The 23,665-nt window shown below is 39.5% G+C and overlaps 2 protein-coding genes across 2 annotated transcripts; one reads left to right on the top strand and one right to left on the bottom strand.

Annotated features, from left to right (window-relative positions):
• Positions 1-618: 618 nt before the first annotated feature.
• On the top strand, positions 619-11,420 carry LOC145890158 (uncharacterized). Its single transcript, XM_082981190.1, has 18 exons — positions 619-712; positions 2,251-2,510; positions 3,128-3,219; positions 3,617-3,724; positions 4,105-4,231; positions 4,522-4,601; positions 4,754-4,883; positions 4,950-5,095; positions 5,540-5,670; positions 6,142-6,349; positions 7,346-8,242; positions 8,411-8,530; positions 8,765-8,896; positions 8,959-9,105; positions 9,440-9,634; positions 9,866-10,049; positions 10,316-10,463; positions 10,852-11,420. The coding sequence occupies exons 1-18, from the start codon at positions 654-656 to the stop codon at positions 11,006-11,008; spliced, it is 3,321 nt and encodes a 1,106-aa protein (XP_082837316.1). The 5' UTR covers positions 619-653; the 3' UTR covers positions 11,009-11,420.
• Positions 11,421-12,355: 935 nt separating this feature from the next.
• Positions 12,356-18,305, bottom strand: LOC145889014 (protein FAM161B-like). Its single transcript, XM_082979889.1, has 10 exons — positions 17,981-18,305; positions 17,514-17,719; positions 16,888-17,346; positions 16,301-16,541; positions 15,982-16,139; positions 14,956-15,311; positions 14,614-14,836; positions 13,962-14,061; positions 13,455-13,678; positions 12,356-13,191 (listed from the first exon to the last, which is right to left on the bottom strand). The coding sequence occupies exons 1-10, from the start codon at positions 18,113-18,115 to the stop codon at positions 13,053-13,055; spliced, it is 2,241 nt and encodes a 746-aa protein (XP_082836015.1). The 5' UTR covers positions 18,116-18,305; the 3' UTR covers positions 12,356-13,052.
• Positions 18,306-23,665: the final 5,360 nt, after the last annotated feature.

The following is a 23,665-nucleotide window of genomic DNA, read 5'->3' as shown; positions in this document are numbered from 1 at the left end:
TGCGTGGGCAGCATCAAGGCCCGCTCAGAATACAAATCCAGAATAATGATATTGCCTGTCACGTCACAAAGGCATTTAAAAGGAAGCCCCTGTTGACTTTTTGTGGGCCGCATTCTATGCGAGGTATCGACAATCCACTTCAGGTAGTGTTTAGATAAGACGAGGAAGCAATAGGTTACAATAATGGCGGGAACATAAACGTCCACATGCGCTGTGTAAATACGTAACCCCAATTTTTCAGCACATCGCTGTGATGAATGCCGAAGTGGACCCTGAGCACATATTGATTTCCATGGGCGGGCATTGTAACCTGAATTTAAAGCTCTTTCAATGTCAGAGTCAAACAGCTGCCGTGTTGTTGGTTACAAGTGGTAAAGTTAGCTGGTAGGGAAACGTGGTGCGGGTAAAGCAACTGTTGCATTGTCTGAAGTTGGAATAAAGAACTTTATTTGCTGAGGCATGCAAGCCAGAGCACAAACGAATTGTTTGACTATTTGCTTCCATATATTTCATTACTGGCAACTGGATATATTTCACAGCTTTCAAAGTAAGCACAGATTTAGGACATAAGAATAAGCATTTTGGTTGTGTGAGGTGGAATCTTGTTTGAAAAGATTTTTCACACAAACTGGACAAAATGGACGACACCTAAGATGCGTGGTTTCAGAGGAGCAAAGAGCAAAAGCAAGCCCGGCAAAGCAACTAAATCAAGGTAAAATTTTAAAGTACATTTGTATTTGAACGTGCATTCTCGTTTTAATGATACAAGATAAAATACAAATACTTAAAAATTGGCAACATGAAATGGTGCGAACCTTATTTCCTTCGCAAAACTTTGAAGAGCTTTGAAATATTTTTGACACAGTTAACCTCATTACTGAAACGAAGTACTCCATAACATACTTGAGCCCAGTAAAGTAGCCAATCCAAACGTATGTCGCTGGTCAACTGCAAGAACGCACTTGAACCGTAGACAAAAGCCAGTCTGTCCAACCGTTAGAACAGCAGAACAACAACACAGCTTACCCATTTTGTTACTCGGTTGAGTAATTTCAGCACGTTTTGCGCGACGTTTCTTTAAAAATCTGTCCCACTGCTACGAAATACCTATCATTTGGGTAGAATAATTTATTTTTCTGGACATGTCCCCCGTAGGCACTTGAAATGGGCACTCGTGGATAATCGTCCTTGTTTCGGCGTCCCATCCAGGCATCTGTGCAAATACTCACCCACTTTATTCAATCGATTTTCCCTGGTTAACTTTACTTTCCCCGACATACAAAGCTTGTGCGTTGGGAAGAGGACATGAGTGTTATTGTTATTGCTAATGTTAGCAGCAAATCAACGAGATTTTGCTTTTATTTACTTTAAAGAACTCGTGCGCTTTTTTGGCGTTTAAATATATGTGTTTTAGAAACTTTACACAATTGAGGTTTTTGGTTTATTGGCTTATAATCCAAAGATCTTATACAAGGAATTTAGATGAGAATTAACATTTTGGGAAATTTAAGACATTGTCGTATACTAATGTTTAAATTTTTGTCTTTTATATGTAAGAAGAAATTCTTTGTTTTTAGTGAAATTGAGTTTTGAAAGTAGTTTTATATTTATGCGGGTAAAGGCGAAAAGGCAACAAAAAGCTATAAAAGACAAGGCACAATGTGTGCACGGTTAAATGTAAAGTAGTCGCAAATTTGCGATGGACAAAATAGTGGAAGAAAGGTGTAATTACGACCGTGGACGTGACAGACTCTCAGCAAGATCAGAAATACCTCGCACGCCTCTAATAAGGGGAGCGCGGAATTATTTTCCCGATGGAGTTAGGATGAAAAAGATTGAGATGTCTTCTTCCTTTCGAAATTCATCGTCAAAGCGACGATCGTTAGGGTTGGAGGACTCTTCCCCTCGTGATTCCGCTCCTCTTCATCTTCTCTGGCCTCCCACGACCGCGCATCCTCGCATAAGGGACTGGATTGATGCCTCGACCAGTTTTAGCAAGTACAGCAGTCGTAAGGAAAGCGACAACCTCCGACATGGCGTTTTGCCAGCCACAGCTTGCGCCGACACCGGCCGGCAGACGTCGTTGGGGCCAATAGTGCCTCTGCGTTCCAAACAGTGCGTGGAAATTTCTTACGCACAAAAAGCCGATCGAATGAGTAGATTTCCTTCGAGTCGCGTCACCCGCTTTGAACCGAAACCATTGAAGAGGGAAGCGTCCGACTCATCGTTGTCATCTTTTTATTCCGACAGGAGCGAAGTCAGCAGCGTCCAGAGCACTGACTCGGAAGCAAAGAATGACCAGGCCAACTTTCGCAATCCACCATCTTCCACCACCGATTCTTCAGTAAACTCCGATCCGCCGGACTCCGCAAACACCGAAAACCAAGTCAGACTTGAATGCAGTTCTAATGAACGAATTCATGACTCAGATGTTTCGACAAATGAAACAGTGGAACGCCTGGATTTTCAGGTCCACGTGCGAATTCGCCCAATCGACGACCAGGAATTCGGTATAGTTTTAAAATCTTGGTTTTTGTTTATTTTACTTTATTTCAAGAGCATGCCTCTAAGTCTGCCAAAATTACTATTTTTAACAAAGCAACGAGTAATGTTTCAAATTCCTGTCCTCTAAGCCGTTCGCAAATTTGGGTCGCGAAATATCATCGCCTGTGTTAAGGTGTCAATGCAATAATTTCATTCTTACGTCAGGGTTACATTGTGTTGAGCAGAATGTTTGGCAGTCAAATCACATATAATCTTTTTTGGGTCGCAAGACATTAGAATATTGTTTGTGGGTCACGCAAAAATGAGTTTTCGGACCCCTGTTCATTTAAACCTACCTTTGTATAACAAGATGTTTTGCGTTTATTGGGCCTTGGTGAATATTATTTTCCATGCGTTTTGTCTATAGGCAAACACAGTTTAACATCGTGTTGTGCAGTGATATACAGTTGACTTTAACCCATGAAGCGTACTCACATAATGCTTGTGAAGTTTGACCAACAGATTTAATTCGTTTATTTTGTTAAAGTGACATCGATAAAGGGATGAAGACAATGTGTAGCCTTCTTTTGGCACACCATGAGGTCTTTTTCAATGTTACTAATTAAATTTTTCCACATAACAGGTGGTGGATCAAGCAGCAGATTACGCAGCACTTCTGTTAAGGGAGGAAAAGTTGTTGTGCTTTCAACAAGACCGAGCGCCAAAAAGGAAAATGTTAGTCAACATATTTAGAAAGTAGTTGTGTATGTTCTGAGATTGCCCCAATTCAATTAATATATTTTTATTGTTAATCGTTTTAGGTTATATTATTTGGCAAGAGATAATATATTAAAAAGTACTTTTGGTTAAATACTTCACAACATTTTACCTTATTCATACACCGCCATTGTTACCCATAGTCTTTAGCAATAAGTTGTATTTACCATTTAAACGATATACCTAACCATGTCCAGGAAAATATATATTTCCAAAACCAAAAAACCTTTTGAGTGTGTGAGTGAAACGTATGCTGTACGTATTAAGTCAAGTTTCTGTGAAAGTTTTTGTTTAAGAGTTGCTTTGATTTAAATTCCAGACTGTAACAGCTACCATGTTTTCGCGCTTTCCACAGAACGGCAGCAAGCACTCATTCCGTTTCGACTCCGCACTCGACGAGTCGTCGACGCAGAAAGACGTTTATGACGTCACGGCCCATCCCCTTGTCGAGATGGTGTTGAAGGTGTGTCGTGTGTAGTTGAGTTGGCCACTTAACGCTTTAACCGACCCAGTAGTCCCGGTGAAGGGTGTCAAATATTTGGACAAACAACTCTGGCGCGTGATGTGTTGTTACAAGCATGTAGCTTTGAGCCGCTTACATTATGTGGATTTATTATTATTTGGTCATATTGTCTGTCACAATGTTAATATTTGAAAGTCGCAAAGTTACAACTGTTTCATTTGCAAATAACACACACGTGTTCAATAAGCTGTGTAAAGACATTCAATCCTAAGCTTAGAATCCCTTTTACGATTGCCACTAGTACTCAAAAAATATTATTGGAATTTAACAAATTGTATTATTGATTTTCCACCTTGGTTATTTTAATTTTTTTCTTCTAGGGACACAAAACCTGTTACATCACGTACGGCTCGCCTGGAACTGGAAAAAGTTATACTTTGTTTGGGAAAGCAAGCAGCGGAAAACACAAGGGAATTATTACCAGGGCGGCGGAATCCATACTCGCATGTAAATGAATGTAACATAACACTCGTTTTTGCTAATAAGATATTTCGGATGAGACAGTCGTTTTAAAAAAAAATTATAATATTTGTTTGCTCAAAGACGAGTACGATGGGACAACGATAGTGTCGAAGAATATCCACGCAATTAAAATATTTTTATTTGCGATGTTGTGGGCATTTTTAATTCAGTACATGGCATTGCAAAAGTTTAAACTACGCTACAATTGCTACAACTGTCTTAAATGTTGAAATTACATGTTTGTTATCTTTTTTGTTCGATCTGTGACGACACAGCGATGGAAAAAATACCCGATGACGTGAAACTGACGATGTCGTTTATTCAACTGTACAACGAAAAGTTTTACGATATTCTGGTAGGTTTTCAAAAAACATTTTGCATCAATTTGCCATCAATAATATTTTACGTCAAACAAAATTTCCATTTCAAAACAGGTTTCGGTACTCTGTAGAAAAATGTCACTTTACACGGCTTACATTATATTGGGTTTCCTTTTATTGCACAAAGGATTCCTCAGCAACTGACAACATCCGCTTTCACGACACGGGCGATACGTCGAAGTTGGATGGCATCACCGAATTGCCCGTCAACCACATTGATGACGTCAATAAACAGCTTCGTCGAAACCCTAACCGACGTAATTTACGATTGTGTGAAGTACTAACTCACGAATGTGTGACCATCTAACGTGTTTTTCCCTTAGTTCGGGATGCTGGGAGGAGCCACACTATCTTTACTCTCTACTTCCGCAAAGAAGAGGAGGAGGAGGGTGAGGAGGGATCGAGATCGACGAAGATTCGGGCGACGGTCGGGAAGATGGACTTTGTTGATCTGGTTGGAGTCAGTAGAGTAAGTAATGGTTTATATGCAAAACGTTCCGCAGGATCAAATATTAGTGAGACTCCCGTTTCCAAATGCGAACGGTTTAAATTTAAATTCCTTTGGAATTGGAAAATACCATTTTTTTCACAATTCAAGTAGGAACAACAATTCCATTCCGTTTTGATCCCAAAAAGTTTCTGTGGAAACAAATTTCAAAAAAAAATTCGGTAGAAACTCGGACTTGCAACAAACCTTTGGTTGTAAACCTGGCCTTAAGCGAACGTTACTTATTACACTTCCTGCATCACAAAATATTTTCTCTTATTTAATTGCTGGAAGTTGTCTTCGGTCAACGTAAATCGTATTATTAAAAACCAAAATGGGTTTGACCAGTCCTTGAATTGTAGCATTTGGTTTTGTCATGTTTGTAGAAACTAAAAACCAATTTAAATGGACCTGGTTTGTACGCAGTCAACCAAGCACTCAACTCATGATTCGACCGGAAACAACGCAACTGCGAAAGCAAACAAATCACTCCAAGTGTTCAGCAAAGTAATTCACTCCCTCACTGAGCCCGACAACCAGCAACCTACACCTTACAGGTTGGAGTACTTTGAAATTCCAAACGCGATTTTATTTATGTTGTATTATTACTGTTTATTTAATTTTCTCTAATGCAATGAATGTTTTTTTGATGATTACAATTTTTTTATAATATTCATTAAAAAGCTAAAGTTTATTGTAACAGTTCGGTGAGGGACGCTTAATGTTATTCGTGAATGTATATTTTCAAATAACTTGTTGAATGACGCAAATTGGTGGAACCCCCGTATTATAATATTCGGTCACATGAGTTATTTCAAACAACGCAAGTTTTTTTGCTATTGAATTTCGAGGCTGTTTCTGGATTTCTTAGTGATCTTAGCATCAGGTTATGGTGTCATGGCAACCATACACCCAGATCCGAAATGTTTTATGATCCAGCCATGACTGCGATACTACAAAGCCCCAGCGTAAACCCAGGTGAAAAACATCACAAGAATCAACCTAAATTTGTCGCTTTTAAACAACAGAGATTCGAAGCTAACGAGATTGCTGAAGGAGCCGCTAGGTGGAAATTGCGTCACCAGGTTGCTCGTTGCCGCCTCCCCGTGTCCAAACTCGGCCCATGAGACACTTGTTTGTTTGCACTTCGCAACTTCAGCCATGTCGGTACACAACCAGTCACTGCCGCAAGTCGATGAACGCGTCATCAAAGAGGAGTCGCCTGTTCCAGAACAGGTTTGCTTATTTTGTTGTTTTTTTTAGAGAAATTTGCTGCGTTTTAGTCTCTAGATTAATTCAAACAGAATAAGGGGCGCAACAGTTTTTTTTACAAAGAGTGAGCATCATAATTTTTGCCAAAATGATCTCCTACAGGGCTTTGTAACTCAGTAATACATAGTTTCAGTGTCAAAAAGCAAGATAAGAATAGTGCCCTGGTATATCTTGTCCAATCGCAACAAGCGAAAAACAATTCTTGCGTAGAATTTTAACTCAAACCTGGCTTCAATGCTCATGCAATGTTATAGCTAGCAAATGACGGTAAAATTCAGAAAATATGCTCTCCTCAATTTGCAATTTGTTCTGGTTTCCTTCCGTCGGCATTTAATGTGACACAAAAAAACGCTTCCAATGGTCCTATTTTGGTTTGAACTTGTTGCAACGCCAGACACACCGTGTGTAAAAGACAGCGTGTTATACACTCAAATACTCATACTGTATTTAGTTGGTGGGGGTCTTGAGCCCACAGGGCAGGATTTTTGTGAAACAACTTTGGTACGGTTATGACTCCACGTAGGCAACGTCCCACGGAAAAACAATGAACTCCAAAACAAACAAAGGCCACTTTTATCCGACCGGCAGCCGTGTTGTTTTCCCTTTTGTCGGCTGAGCTGCGTTGAAAGAACATGTTTGTCTGTCAGCTCATATGAGCGTGTATATATGTTGTGGTGATTTTCGAAATAGGCTGTTGTTAAATACGTCCAAATGTCGGCGGCAGTATGTGTTACAGTGTTTACATAATCTGGATCATAAATCCAACACAATACCACACATATAAGTCATACTTATGCATAATAAAGTTTTAAAGAAGTGACCCAGCAGCATAAACGCCGTGTGTTACATCTACGTTAATTTGTGCCACAAAGTCAGTTCCTTGAAAACTAATTTAATTTTTTCAGTTCCTTAAAAAGTTCATTAACGTACCTAAAAATGTTTAATTTGTTTGGATTTCAGACCGAGCCTCCTCCGGCGATCGAAGACACCAATGGTTCGGACAAGAAAACGACATTACAAGAACAAACATCCCAAACAGCTACTACAAGCCAGCCGGCAGTTTACACTGGCTCTCTGCCACCAATCAATGCCAGATCTTCCCTTGTATGCGGCTCCAACGTCAACATGGAATACCCTCTGTCTACCGTCGAAAATCCCCAAAACCCGGAGAATTCGCGTAACAGAAAGGACAGCGTTTCAAAAGGCAGGAGGTCGAGTCAAGAGGATGGGGTTGAAGGCAAGTCTAGTGAGAAGAAGTCGAAGAAACGTCACAAGACTACGTCATCGAACGCGAGCGCCGCCGTGCGGTTGAACTTTACCGGAGACGGGAAGGAAAAATCCCCGTTGTATTGGCAGCAAATCAGCACGTCAGGTGCAGAGTTGATGTCGGGAGGCCAAGTGGTTGCCCTGCCACACATCACTGGCTACTCGCCGCAGGGTGACGACAGCAGAGTCGGGCGCCGTCTAGCGGCGAAAGGCAGCGAATCGCCCGGAGTGGTTGACAGGCGACAAGGACTTGAGTACGCGTATTCAAGAACACCAACGCCTCCCAAAGAAACGATGTTATCAAATAAATATTCTGTTTCCGCTGGGGTCTTGTCGACGAAACCGCCATCTGGGAGCAAAGATATCGACCACAAGGAGGCGTTCGCAGCTTCGTTGATGCCCGCTGCGTTTGACGTCATCAATAATCGGGGTGAACCATGTGGCGACGAGGCCTCGTCCACAAAACGTGCCCACGGTCGTGGCTTGGGGTCAGTTTCTGTGGAGAAACCATGTTGTGCTACTTGTGTGGAACGTGAGGAACAAATCAAGGCCAACTACGACCACTTAATTATGTTTTCGAAGAGGGATAGGGTAAGTAATGGTTGCTGGAGAAGATGGGTTTAATTTCGACTATAATGTCCAACGTGACTAGTTTTGCTAAAGTTGACACTTTTAAGAGAAAATAATTTTTTAAGAGAAAATGTCACAAAGACTACAGGAATGGTTTTTGAACATTGTGTCAGACATTTCTGTATACAGGATGTGAAGCAACAAAAAATTGAAGAACTCGAAATAATGTTGAAAGAGGCCAAACATGGCGACTCGGCGATTGAGATTGAAAACTTGCAACGGGAAAGAAATGAATTCTTGGAGCAAATAGTAATTAATATCAAGCTGTTTAATAATGTTTAGTGACAGGGTTTTGAGTTGTGTGTTTCACTTCGTTAACAAATTAAACATGTATTCAATATAACGAATTTTTGTAAGTATGATAACAATTTTTCCACAAACTTCTGTGTTTTGTACTTGAGCGGCATTAAACATGTTTAATTCACGTAACGAGCACAAGTATAACAGATTTACAACAGTTAACATTTCAATGTTATTGTTTAGGAAACACTGCAAGACAACCTACACAAGTCGGAGGAAATGATTGAAAAGTACAAACAAAAAACCGCGACCATGGTCACCCTGGCCGAGTTTCATAATCTCCAAGAACAACGACAGCGTGAAGTCGTTCTCATGGTGAGGATTGGGTTTGTTCAAAATTCGAACCACTCAACAAAAAGAACAAAAAAATTTGCTAGGAGCAACAGCGCGATCAAATCCAGACCCTCTCCGTCGACTTGGAGGAACAAACCAAGGGAGCAAGTCGAATGCTGGAGAAAAAATCTGAGCAGAACCAATCACTGGAAGAGGAGATTACTCAACTTAGGAATGAAATGAAGAAAAAGGTATTGAATGTTTAAGGTAGAGGATTTTGGTTCTCACTCTTAGTACGCTATGTATCGGGCTTCATACGGCGTCATGCAATACTTAATTGACAACCATTTGACATGTTTGAAAAGAATTTTGGCCAAACATTTGGTACGTTTTTTTGAGTTTTGGCAGATGGTTCATTTATACTTATTTGAACATTTGCTATGTTTGTGAGGTCATCGTACTGAACTCCAAAAACTATAAACTATTATTATTATATTCCCAATCTTAATGTTTGCAGTTAAGCAGCATTTAAACAGAACACCTGAACATTTTGTACTGTGTCATTTCTTTTTGCATGAAACTTAGGAACGCGACGCAAAAACTACTTTCGAACAGTGGCAGAGCGACTTGACCAAGAGTAACCTCGAACGTGATAGGCTGGCCGCGCAGTACGAAAACGCGGCGAGAGAAACTTCAATAAGACTGGAATCTGCCCTTGCCGAAATTGAAAGTTTGAAGGAAGGTCAGGCGAAAAAGGAAAAAGAATCCAAAACCAGACAGGTTTGCTACGAAACAATTGTAATAGATAGAAATATCTGAACAAATGGTTTTCCTCAAATTAAATGTAAAAAGCCAAAGCAACGATGCTGGATATACTAAGCAGACGTTCCAAACGCAACTGATGATGATCACAGTTGTGCGTGACGTTTGCTCAATATGTCCAATATCTTATCTTTGACTTTCTTAGTCAAAGCACTTAAATGCAAGGATTGGAAAAAATTTTGTTGACAGGATGTACTGCAGCGTGAACTCAGCGCCGTGATGCTCAAATTTGCTGCCTCAAAGCAGGAGGTGGAAAAATTGTCCAATCAGAAACCGCCTGCCAGTAGTCATAGCAACAGGCGAAAATCTTTAGCGCAAGTTGTAACAGACGCCGCCACTAACACTGAAGATTTGATGAAGGAAAAGCTGAACGGTGAGTTTTATTCCTCACATAAAAAAACCGTTTGAAGGAAACAGGGCGTAGAGTTTTTGGATATGTCAAACTGTATACTATAGGTCATTAAGAATGTCAAAATAATTAGCTTTTTACACCACAGCGGTTTGAGTTTTGATATGGGTATGCAAATGTACCTCTAATGAAAAATTCGGTTTTAAATTTGAGCCAATTTGGGCAGGTTTTTTAATTTTTTTTTTAAATCTACTCTTTATTCAATGTCTGCATCGCTTTATGTATTTCAGGTTTAGCTTACTCCGTTCAGTGTTTGAGGTGCGCAGCGAAGTACGCGATTGCGAACGGCGAGTTGAAGGATTGTCCCGACGTTCGTGACGCCGAAATGCGGATTCTGTTGTTCCAGGACACTAAAAACCGGGAAATTTTGGTTCAACTGTAAGCGTAAACACAGAGATACTATATTTTCACAGAACTTATCAACTAAAATAGTTTTGTCTGCTGATCTACATTTGGTGGAAGATATTACATGTGCACGATATTTTCCAAGTGAAAAATAACGGCATTGTTACAACAACATTATTCCAATATACATATTATATTGTGCATACAACATGACAAATAAATGTGTTTACCATTACACTATCTAGGAACATAACTCACAGTGTTATAAATCCTTAAAACTTCAAAATACTATCTATATTCATTGTAACTAACTTCATATGTTTTGGTGAATTTTGTCATACGATTTATTTGTTACAAATTAAAAAAATCTGCAATAATTTAGAGCTCAATAAAAAACAATCTTTGCTGATTGCGTTGCCAGGAAACGCGAACGTGACCTTTTGCGTGACGTCATGAAGATCATGTACTGCCGACAGTGGTTCACGGAAGAGGGGAAGCCCCACGTCAAGCGGACCCTGCGCAGAGTGGGAATAGATTCTCGCGAACTGGACGTTATAAGAAAGAAAACTGCCACATAGCCTTAACATCACTTCCTTTTCACATATTATCATTGCTGGTGTCTTTTTGTGCTTACCTCGGCTTTTGGTGATAATCGCATTTCGCTTCTGAACTACTTTTCCGAAGGATTGTTTCGTGGTTTCCCACAAGTTCGATTAGGTCAAACTGACAATACCTTTTTATTTTTATTGACCGGCTTTTTTAAATGGTTGCTGTTAGTCACAACACCAATGTAAAATATGTGGGTTATTATGTTATGTCCCCGACGTATTAAGGTTGCGCCATTTTACTTCGTGTAATTTTACAACATCAAGTTGTACAAGGAACAAACACGCATGTATGTATATCATTTTTTTCCGTGGCAGTTCATGGCGTCATACTTTCTCACTTTTACTTTTATTTCTTGGTTTTCAGTGACTTGAAATCTTGTGTTTTTTTGCACTCCACCATTTGATTCCATTCTAATTTTCCAACATTTGTTCCGCTGTACTTTTCCAACAAGTTTACGAACGCAATGTGCAACAACGATCAAGAATGTGTTCGCAAAAAATCAATTGTTTACTGCAAGGTTGGACAGGACCCCATGACGAGTAAACTGTTCTCTTGGCAAGATTGCAGTTGCGGCCTCGCCGAAACTTTATGCCTTGTATTTTTAAGACTTTTACTTTGTTAAAATTTGTGCAAAGTGGATGAAAACTGAAAATAGTCAACAACATCACAAGCGGTAGGAAGCATAATTCACAGTCACGCTAGGATAGTATATATGGGTATTATCATTTAGGCCAGTATTTTTCAACCTTTTTGAGCCACGGAACCCTTTTTTTATTGAAATAATCTTGCGGAACACCAAACTGTTGGAAGTATTGCGTCATTATACTTAACCAGCAACAGGCTCGCGCCATTACATTCATATTATTACAAAACGAGTCTTATTGTTGCACAACAATAAATGAATTCACGATAGAACATTCAAACTGGTGATAGTGGATGATTACTTTCATAAAGCTATTTACGCCATTTGTGATAAACAAGTGATTTCCAACCCGTGTTCCACGGAATATCAGTGAAACTAATAAATTTCTTGCGGAACACCTGACGATCTTTCACGGAACACTGGTGTTCCGCGGACCACCGGTTGAAAATCACTGATTTAGGCAGTACACAACTTGGGATTATTGTCTACATTAAAGATCTACAGTTTAAGTACAGCTACTATGCTGCACTCTTTTCGGTTTTGGGGGAAATTGTGATTCTATTGCCTGTTGGATTTAAAAGGTGTAAGTTTATTCGCCCCGGCCGAATATATTCCTGTCACAATTACGAAAAAGATCCTTTTTCACAAAATTTATTACAAAAACTACGCAGAATGTCCATTACCCGACTAGATAGAACTTACATATCGCTGTGTCAGCATACACAAAAACACCATTACACACTGGCGCGTATACACTGATGACATTTAAACCAACCACTCACCTTTTCTTGTAATTCATATAAATGCTTATGCGCTAGACAGCAATATAGAGGAAACGGTAAATGCGTCAAGCGACACGGCTTAATTTTTTTTGTTTAGACGCCATCTTTGTTATATTTCGAGTGAATATAGTGAGGAACAACTTGATACAAAAAATTTTTACTCATACTCGATGTATGATAAGGTGTTCCTATAGGCCTATGACAGACCTTTAAAAATCCGCTTGTTCGATTGCGCCCTAAAAAACGTAAAAGTTTTCAAATACTGTCAGTAAACGTTTGGCACATTAGCAATAAGCACGATATGTAAAGTATAGCAGCGATCGCGAGAATGAAAACACTGAATAAGATGTTTCACAACGTTTCAGGAGGGATTCCAAATTAAATATCAACACGAGTTGCTCTCAATTCAACTATGGTTTGTCGCTTGGTAAGTTCACAAAAAATCTACTTATCCCAATGAAAAGCTAACAACAAAATTTTAAATTAGGCTTTTTTATGTGAAATACAGACAACCAGTTTTTCACATGATACGAACAAAGTGGAAATTGGACGTTTTGTGTATTTTGGGGCAAGATTTCAGTTGCGATTTCAAAACTCTTCCACCTCCAACTCCTTGGGTTTCGTGTCTTCCTCCTCTACATCGGAATTTTCCTCCGATGACGAACTTCCGCCGCCAGTGTTTCGGGCAAAACTCACTTTCGTGGTGACTTTAGATTTTTCAGTAACTCTGCATGAAAGATTGGGTAAAGATAAAGCTGACAATATTCTGTAACAATGAGGATTTGAGGCGGATGCGATGTTTTTTTACGATTTTCCAAATTTTAAGTTTTGAGAAAGAAATTTTGATAAATGATATTATTTGGATTATGAAGTCAAACACGTCAATATTTCAATAAAACATCACCAATAACAACACAAAAAAAACAAGATTGATATTTAACAAAAGAAAGCAAAATTGCCCCATTTAAACTAAAAAAAAAAGTTCCATACTTTTTGTTAGCCTTGTAACTTGCCGAACTGTCTACGTCGTCGTCACGCTCGAATGCATCGCTCGCATAGCTGTCATTGGTTGTTAAAAGGTCACGTGATTGAAAATGCGCCGACCCATCCGAACTGGCGCTTAAGCGACTTTTGTTGATGACGAAATCGTCGCTGAGACCAGAGCTTTCCAGTATTTCGCGGTATCGCTTTTCGGCCTGAGCTTTGGCCATTTTCTGGCAGGAACAATTAATCGTAAATATTATTTATTTGTTAACGGCAAAAAACTTCGATAAGGCGAATGTTGTGGTGAAAACGGCGAAAAAGACACTAAAAAACAGCACTTGTCAACATACTTTAAATAAACATCCCTGAATTGCAAATTCCCCATTGGTTTCCATTTAAACAAATCACTGAAGTCAGTTGGAATCATAATAAAAGTCATGATATTGCATTTAGTATGCGCATATATACGGTATTTGTAACGTTACTAGTCGACACAGAGAGTTAGGTACAAACCTCATTATGTTGTTCAAAAAGCAACGGGCGATCGTCCACTCGCTGTTTTACTTCTTGTAAGAATTTATTGTATTCGATCTGTCTTTCCCGAAGTTGTTTCCTTTATTAAAAGTTAACATTGGGATCAGCAAAATATGATCTTGCAATAAAAGACACGAAATTACAAATCAAAATCGACTGTTTTTTTGCATAATGCACTACAGCAGGGGTTCTGAAACCTTTTAGGCTCGCGGCACACACGGATCCTCAATTCGTTTGAGGCACACCAAACTGACCAAAAAGATATCGACTCAGACGTGATATACGAATAAAACTGCGTGGACCAATTGTGCACCGCATCTCTGACAACATTTCTATTTATAGTTTAAAACAGAGAGCATATGGCACCTGTAGTTTGAATCTGGCGCGCATTGTTGTTTCGCGTTATAATCGAATAAAACACAACAATGCAAACTGATTTCAACAAAAACTATGCAAGGGAACTATTGGTTTTTTTTTGCGGGGTTTGCTCATCTGTGTAAAAAAAATGCCTTCACAGATGGGTAGTTTACTCTTCATGTCACTGCCATTCGTGATGGAATAATTTGCTACCTTTAGAAATTTTGCATAGTTCACACACATAGAATTTCCCTTATCGACCCGCCAGACTTACTTGTACTGCTTCAGTTTCTTTTCTTTCTCGGTTTCTGACGTCAGCGCGACGTCATTTCCGGCCGACTTCTGTGCGACTTGTTGAGCGATCAATTTTCTCCTCTCCTTCCGTTCTTCATCTTCCTCCTTGGCTCTCTGGATGATCCTTTCGGCCTCCTGCAGGGATCGCTTCATGTTTTCGATGCGAAGCCGAGAGGAGTCGGTTAAACGAGCAGGTATTGAATCTTCATTAAAAAACAGTAAGTTTATTGTTCAAATAAACACATACATTTTTCTAGAATGCAATATACGCGATTATTTAATAAAAACGTGCTTCAAATGAAACGCATCCTAATCGGTTTACCGGTAATCGACATGTCCACCGCGGTCTTCGGCCTTCGCCTGCTTTGCTTCGGCTTTTCGAAACTCTCATCAGGTTCCACAAGCCGCGTTTCGAACTTCTGTCTCGACCTCTCGCTCGTCCTCAACCTGAACGGCTCAGAAGCTGTTGTCTCTCTGTCCATCTTGTGCTGATAGGATTCGAACTGCTGTCGTTTGTGCAGAGCATCGAAGTCTGGAACGTCGTGTGTTACGGGGCGGAACGAATGAGCTGTAGTTCTGTCCACTTCGCGTTGCCAAACGCGTCTCTTCTCGCCCGCCATAACTTCGTGAGCTTGCATGCGAGGTGGAAGAGCAGAGGACCGCATGAGGTCTTCTGACCTGAGTGTAAACACATTATTACACACATTATGAGCACAAATTTTCATAAAGATGACTGGAATTAGTAATGTGTGGTGGCCGACTAAGATGATTTATTCTGTGCCAACAATCCAAAAAGCTAAGACATTTAAAGGCGTTAAGCTTCAACGGTATACTTTTGCCCACATTTTTGTTTGGGTGAAAGTTGCATTCAGACACAGTGTTGACAATAAAACTTCAAAACCCTTGCAGGTGTTTTTGTTTTGTTGTTGAAAAAACACTAAACTGAATGTTTGGTCTCCATCTGCCAACTATACCCCTAACAATTACACTCAATTAATCCTCATTGAAAAGTTTGTAGGTAACCTTATACACAAGGTAAGTTTCAAACTTCCTTTCACTCTGTGTTCTTATGGTTACAATGTGTTCTACAACACACACCACAAACACATACAATTGATTAACTATTGTTGATACCATTGTTGTACATGCCAGAACAGGTATGTGATTAACAAATGACAATTATAAACACTACAAAGTGGTTTTAAAAACAAATACACAACCCAGGTTTTTTTAAGTGACATTAGTACTTACCAGCAACAAAAAAGTCATAAAAAATGTATTTTTTTGTATGTAACATCTTTCCAAACAACATAAATCGATGAACAGGCAAATACAATTTTTCACTGACCTCATTTTCTTTTTAATCTTTCTGTATAATCCCTCCTCAATGATGCGATCTGACACAGTAGGGTCATGGACACTATAAGGAACAGGACTAGCTTCAAAGTTTGACATCTTCTTAATGTTCCTTAGTTTCTGTAATTCTTCTTGTCTTTTTTTATGCTCCTAAATTTAAAGTCACATTGTCAACGTTTGGTAAAGCAATTACGTCTGTACAGAAAATGATCAATATCACAAATGGTTCCTAATTAATTATGGATACTAATAATTGAAGAGAAATGAGGCGAAACTGTAACAAAAATCATACAAGTAAAAGTATAACAAACCCTTTCTTTCCGTTTTTCCTCATCCCGTTCAGCGAAAGAAAAAGGTTTCTGTAGGGCAACTAGAGTTGAAATTGCATTTTCGCGATTAAATCTTGATCGTTGCTCCTGTCTTTCTCTAAACTCATCGAATAGGGGAAGGTAAATATGAGCAGGGGGTTCTCGAGGTCTTATTCGAAAACCAAGTTCATCTTCCTCCTTTTCCCTTCTCTCTCTCTCATGTAGCGAAATTTCATGTGATGAACTGCAGTATGGATATGAAACTCATTTAAACTAGGAGGATTGTAAAAATCCTCAACACAAACAGCAACGTCGTTTGTATGTAGAAAAATGAATTTCTCAGCAGTTACATGGATTTTACTGTTTCTGTTTGTTTTGAGGATTGTAAGACATTTTTTGTTAAAACACACTTTTAGTTTTTTGTGACAAAAATGATTAAATATTGAGGTCAAAGATGTACTGAAATTCTGGAGTTTTTTTTTATCAGCTAATATTATTTGATGCATAATATACTCTGCAAGCGGTTGAAAGTAACATACTGTATGATTGAGCATTTAACTGCATTAGTCATCAATATAAACAAACCCAACCTAGTGTGAGATTTTCCCTTCTTTTCTTCCTCTCTCAATGTCATCTTAAAGGGTTTTGGAATGGTAATAATTGGTGACCATTCTTTTTTCTTGGGTGGTGCACTTCTCGGTCTTACGTTCCTCTTACTTTTTAGTTGGTCCTTTGTGCTTCTTTTCTCAAGGTAACTTTCCAGTGTAAAGTCTTCCCACATCCTGGACACCACATCTTCGGTTGACTCAGCATAGGATGACATGGCACTTTTTTCCTCATCATCAGTGTCTTGTGAGCCATCAGATTGTGAGTCCTGGTATCTTGGCTCATGTGATTGGGAATTCATAATTCTTGAGGAATCCATTGGAATTTGAATTGGTTCATCGTCAGACTCATCATCATCATAATAGCGATTTTGGTGACTGCCACACATGCTGCGTTTGATCTTTATGGCTTCCTGGTGGTTTCTTGCAGAGTGATTGCACTGCCTACAAAGGTCACAACAATTTAACATGGTTCAATATACAAATTTCAGTTGTTAAACCAATAAGAGCAGACAATATTTAACATATTATTATGCTCAACATACATACATGCTATATAGAGAGTTCAAATAAAAGACACTACTCCAAACCTGTCCATGCTGTTATCATACCTCGAATTAGAATCCTCATAAAGTTGTGAAAGCAACTTCAGAGTCTTTTTGTGCTCTTTTTTGAGATTTTGAAGTTTAGAATAAAACTCAGCAGTCAGAGTTTCCCTGTTTGAGTCGAAGGCTTTTAAAGCAATGGGTTCTGAGTTTGAATAGGACTTAAAATTTGGTGGCTCCGGTTGGTGAACATACAGTGGGTCATAGGCATCCTGCACAATAAAAATTACAACGCAAATTTATCAAAATGTTGTTTACAATAGAATGTTTTATAAGCAAAGTAGAGCCAATAACATCAATTGGGTAAGCTGCAGACAGATGGCCACTGTTTCGACCTGTAATGTTTTATGTTTGCATTGTACCAAAAGCAGTCTATTTGTAAATTGCTTTGCCTATAAATACACATCGTAATACCTTGTGCATAAATAGCCCAGTATCATATCACTTCTGATAACACTTTATTTGGATCATACCTGAGTTTCGAGTGACAAGGCACTGCCTGCTTGCTCAAGGCTTTCATCCAAAAAAGTCTGTCGTTTCTTTGTTCCTGCTGTAACTGGTCTTTTTACTGATGCCATTGTCAGTTTTGACATGGAATGTGCATCCATGCTTGTTTGTGTAATAAAATCAGTAGTCAGAAGGCGTATTTGCAGGCAATGCAATATATTTTAGAAGGATGTATAGCTTGCTGTTTGCAAAACTTGACCAAATTATGCTATTTGTTTGCTGTTTCCGTGAGCTTTAATAAAAGCTTTTTTGGGTTGGAAATTTCTTCGAGCTGTAAGAACAAAAGTGAACTTGATAAATATAAAAAAAACAGGCTCAAACTAACCGGTTAACATTTATTACGACCACTAAGTAATCAACAAAGGCCGGCTGATCGCGCTTTCCTGTTTACAGTAACCATTACGGCGACAACATACGTAAATCCAGCGGTTTGAAAAGTACAAAAAAAATATTTAAATTCGTGTGATTTCTATCTAAAGTATATTTACTATAGCTGACAACAACCGATTAGAATACAGACAACAAAACAAAAGCAAGTTCAAAACTTTGTATCTATTATTCACCTATTTTAAGCCATGTTATGCGTAATAAAGACTTTAAGATCATTATCTTACTTTGTGACAAAAAACAAACGAGTATTTGTTGTAGACCTACTCAGGTCCGCATGAGGACCCAAACCACTCTAGGCGGCCATGAATAGCAAAATGGGGCCCATCGGCAACCCAATGTTTGCTTTAAAACCAAGGGACCAAAAAACCGTCTTCGCACCCATACACGTTTTTGCGCTTTGCAAGCAAGTATTGTTGGCGATCATGAAAACGAAAACCGACCACACCACAAGCCGTATGCAGCAAGATAACTTTGGTAAGCATAATTTTGTGTAAAGTGCGTGATATACAGCAAACAATAACATATTTGACACAGTCGTGTTGTCTCCAAAACGTTTTTTAATCTGCGGGAATTCGAATTATGGCCTAGTCGCAAAGAATTGTCTGGTGCGATTTAATCTATTCAAGTGGGAATAACAAATGGGAGCATTCAAGGGATTTACAGGGATGATTGCATATCGCGGAACAATGTTAACTTCCCGCAACAGAAACTCTCTTATACAGAAGATATTGTTTTTCAATTATTGTCTTGTTTCTCGCAGAGGTCTCGGTGCGAGCAGGAAATTTTTTCGCCAGGTTTCAAATTTCATTCGCCGAGGGAGCAGCTTAGCGCGCCGAGAGGATTCGAGTAGAACACATCAAAACGTTACTACTCCGCCACGGTATCCGCTGCAACCTTTAAAACAGCGGCAACAGTTTATACGAAAGCGAGCACAATCCCCTTGGCAACTGGGAGGCTAATGAGATGTCAGAGCGAAGTACCTGCCCGATGAGTGCACTTGTTCCCTACGAACGGGTGCTGAAAACAGAGCATTCCCCCAAGACCTTCAGGCACCGACTGCACGGAGTTTCACACGCGCAACATACAGATTTTCCGCTTACTTGTGTAAGTAGCACAACGGTTTAAAGCAATTTATAAATCGCTTGAAACATTTTTTAATGCTATATATACCTTAGCGCAGTAATTTTCCTGATATAATTAAAAGGGCTTCAATAGCAAGTCAACCGGTAAATCTTAACCTTGCCTTATATGTGTTTTACGCATAATTTTTTAGGTAAATTTATGCTTCTGGTTGTGTGTTGAACATGACAGAGGGTATGTTACTCTTATATAGAACAACGAAAAAATTCATACATGACAACTAACATGCATGATTGCAACGTTTTATTGGCAGCGACCCGAATACACTCCGCTGTTTTAAAGTACTTTGTATGAACTTAATATGTTTCCAACCATGCATACAATATGCTATAATCTGCTGGTAGTTTTGCCACATAAACCATGACCAAGTTACATAGAACCGCAATAAGTTCGAGCGCTGCGGTGCGCTGGTCCGTTTTGTCAATTCCAATTAAAGTTGCTGTAGCGCCGAGCCAGATTAACACGGCTTCCAGAGTTAATTTATGTTTATGGTGGCGTGTGCCCTAGTGCGGTCAGCAGGCATCTAGTAATTGATTTGTGGCCGCAGTGCTGACCGTGGAGCCAAACTCGGGGTCGTAAGCTGATTTTGCAGGTATACAAACTTGCTTATGTTGTACTTAATCATGCACTGCTGCTTGGTTTTAAGGTTAAAACCGCATTCTCTTCGTCTTATCGTTCAGTGGAAAGGCGCTGTGCGTTGGCTGTAATAGCACAATTATACGTTCCAAGTTGCGGAGACGAATTCGAATGTATACGCGTTGATTATGTACAGGATATGGGAAAAACAAAAAAATGTATGTGCATTTTATACAGTATAGCATATGGGTTTACTTTTTGCAGCAATGATTCTCAAGGCAAAGGGGGCCGCATATTTTGAAAGCAAAATTTTTTAGCAGAGTTTTCGTTTGGGAAAATAGTAGCTGATAAAAGTTTCCAATTTGAGCCTCGAGTCTTGACAGGTCGTATCAGAAATGACGTCGCAGTGTGGAATTTTCAACTTTATCGTTTTTGAATGTTGCTGATTACATGTGACAAGTCGCTGATACATCGGGCACCAAGAAATTTTTTGAGCGAGGTTTGGAAAAACGCTTTTGGGGACGAAAAGTATACGGCACGTTTTGTTAGTATTTACTTTTACTATTCAAAATTGTTCCGTTTTCAATCGCTTTATTTGTGTATGTTCCTTTTATAAACGAATACACTAGGTGTTTGTGAAACAGCTGTTCATCGGGCGAGAGTGTTCTTTTTGTAAGGAGTCGTTGTGGTTTGGCCAGTTGGCCCCTAATTTTCTTCGTAAGTTCATGAGGGATCTAACCTTTAACGTCATAAAGCATCTCTCAACCTTTGTTGTCGTGCCTTCGCATATTTCCCAATCCATTTAAACAAGGATTCGGATGAGAGCTGCTTTGGTTATTTCAGCACAAAATCGACTTGTTTCAACATTTCTGTAATTCTGTAATGCAATGCCTTGGCTGCGAAGCCTGTGAACCTTATTTCTGTAATTAACATTTCAGCTGTTTTGCATGTAGAGAAAACAACGGTTTGTAAAAAGATTCACTTTAAGACACCAAAAAGTCGGGGACTCGTTTTTGCCGTTTGAACTGCTGAATCCGGAACAAGTACAAGCATGGAAAATGTAATCCCGCAGGGCTCGTCTTCCGTATTGGATCATTCATTTATTTGTGTGCGTAGTTGAACAAGCAACGTGCTTCTGTTCCTAATCTAGAAACGGGACATTTTGAGAAAACAAACCCGACAGGCGTTCTGCAGCTGATTCACGTCCTCGGTGATTGTTTGTTTCGAGAAATCGGGGTCACACAATCTTTGCAACAAACGCGCAGAAAATGCTCCCCACAGAGAAAGATATTTGAAAAAGTGCGGGTGTTCGTAACTAGATATTTCGCGACTTTGACCTGCTTGGTAGATTTTATGGCCTTTTGCTGTTTGTCGGGTAATAACATATTAACGTCCCCGCTTGCTTGTACTTTAAATCAGTGTTTTTTAACCACCGGTCACTTTTTACTGGGTCCCTAATATACAATATTTTCCTTTTGAATAGATTTGTTATGGTAAAGGTGCATACTTTTGGAACTCTAACAGTTCAAGGGTAAAAAGATTGTGAACCACTGCTTTAAATTAAGAGACGGTAAAACAATTCTGCACCAATGCTTTTTTAATTCTTTTCACAAGAATGTTAACCCTTTTTGCCTATCAGTTATAGATTCCATTGTTGCAGCTGAACGTTATTTAACACCGACAATGGTGATTGTCTTAAATACGCAGTGCACACACCTGTAGCATCTGGTATTGAGATCTCCAGCCAAGTCTTCCGTTTTATTTCCTTTTAAACACTCGAACCAAACTGTTGCAATTCCTTCGGGCACCACGTGTACCGGTTGTTCGTGGAATTGTCGGCGCGCCGAGCTGCTTGGAAGCATCCCGCGGTTAACGCGGCAATTGTTGCATCACACACGTTTTCGCAGTTGGTGGTTGGTTATACGCATAGGGATTGCTACAGAACAGGTGTCCAAACGGATTCTTCCGGAAGGAATCGACTTTAAGTATGTCACTGTTGACAAAACCAAAAACATGGCGTGCATCCGTTTCTCACAGATAGAGTTGGCATGTTACCAATCTAAGTATATCTGTTTTTTTTTAAAGCTTGATGTTTTGTAGCGTTCCTCTGGTTAATCCTTTGTATTCTACAAAAAAATTAAAGAAAATCACGATACTTTTGTCCAAGAACAGTCTGGATTTTCCTTTTGTTGTTCCCATGAAGTTCGCGCCCCCAACTGTTACGTTTCGTCCCAGACAAATCCGATTATCTACTAAAAGTCGCTAGGACGCTTTTACGTCAAGAAATGGCGACTCCCACAATTCGATTAATGCTTTCCTACATAGAGATTTTGGGGATTACGAGTCATTTACTTTGTCTTCGTTGCACAGTCTATAGGAAACACTGTGCTGTGTTTTGTGATCTTACAAAAGGCTGGAAACTGTTTATGACGTAACACTGCTATTCGCAGTTGCATCTGTAAAGATGGAAGAATAGCTAACGACAGTAACAGTGGCAGTTTGCGATTTTGTAATGTGCTTGTTACCGTCACAGGAGGTGTAGTCTTTATGTCTTTGGGTATCCGGTTATAATTCTGTGGGTGATGTGTAATGGGTTTTATTCTGTAATTTTGCGAATGAAACAAAATGCTTTTCTGAATAGTCAAGTTAGCCATTGCGATTAGTAACCCTTGATTACATTTTGGTCAATTTTACGTTCAGCCAGTGCTATAAGCAGAGCCAATCATATAAATCCGCAAGTTGCTTGATTCGAAGTTGTCTCACGGAATGCTTGGGCAGTTCAACATTGCTGTGTAAACCGCGGTACAAGGAGACGAAATTTGTCTTAATTGGGACAAGGATTAAAGTTAGGATCGATGATGTATTTGGCGCATTGATAGTTTATATTGATCATTTCTCTTTCTCCGGGGAACTTTAGGCGAAGTGCGAGATTTTGTATTTTGTTACACAAACGTTATTTTTGTGGGAACGAGTTTTCTAAAACATACTGGAATGTATCAGAAATATTGCGGGATGTTTTGCATGAAAAATGTTTTTTATCATGTATGTTTGTTCCGCATAAATTTCTTAAAAAATGTCCAAAAATGTCCGCGTCACCTTCTGCGGTTATCAGATATCAAACCATTAGGCGCCCTTGCCAATCGCGAACAAGAAATGTAATTCATTTTAGGGATTTCACCTGACGAAATTAAACCCCATGCGATTCCCTGACGTCTGTTCGAAATTCCTTCTCCCTGGACAACGTCCGCTTCCTGTCCAATGCAGGTTGTCGCATTAAAAAAACAATTACTCTTGGCAATGAGATTGCGATAACGTACGGATCGCGCGTTAGGACGAACGCAGCGGGACCTGGAGCCAAGCAGCGCGACAGTGAAGGAAAAAACAGTCGGCCTCGGTTAAGAAGGAAGCGTGCTGTGGCGAACAGCGTCACTATCTGAAATGATAAAGGCGACTCGTTGCTTGTTCGCATTTGATTGACTGGATTGAGGCAGTCCAGGACACGGTAGATAGAAGAAAAAACAGAACGAGATGGAAAGGGTTTTAAT

Source organism: Ascidia mentula, chromosome 2, assembly GCF_947561715.1.
Source record: "Ascidia mentula chromosome 2, kaAscMent1.1, whole genome shotgun sequence".
Classification (NCBI taxonomy): Eukaryota; Metazoa; Chordata; class Ascidiacea; order Phlebobranchia; family Ascidiidae; genus Ascidia; species Ascidia mentula.
This window is presented reverse-complemented; position numbering and strand designations above follow the sequence as displayed.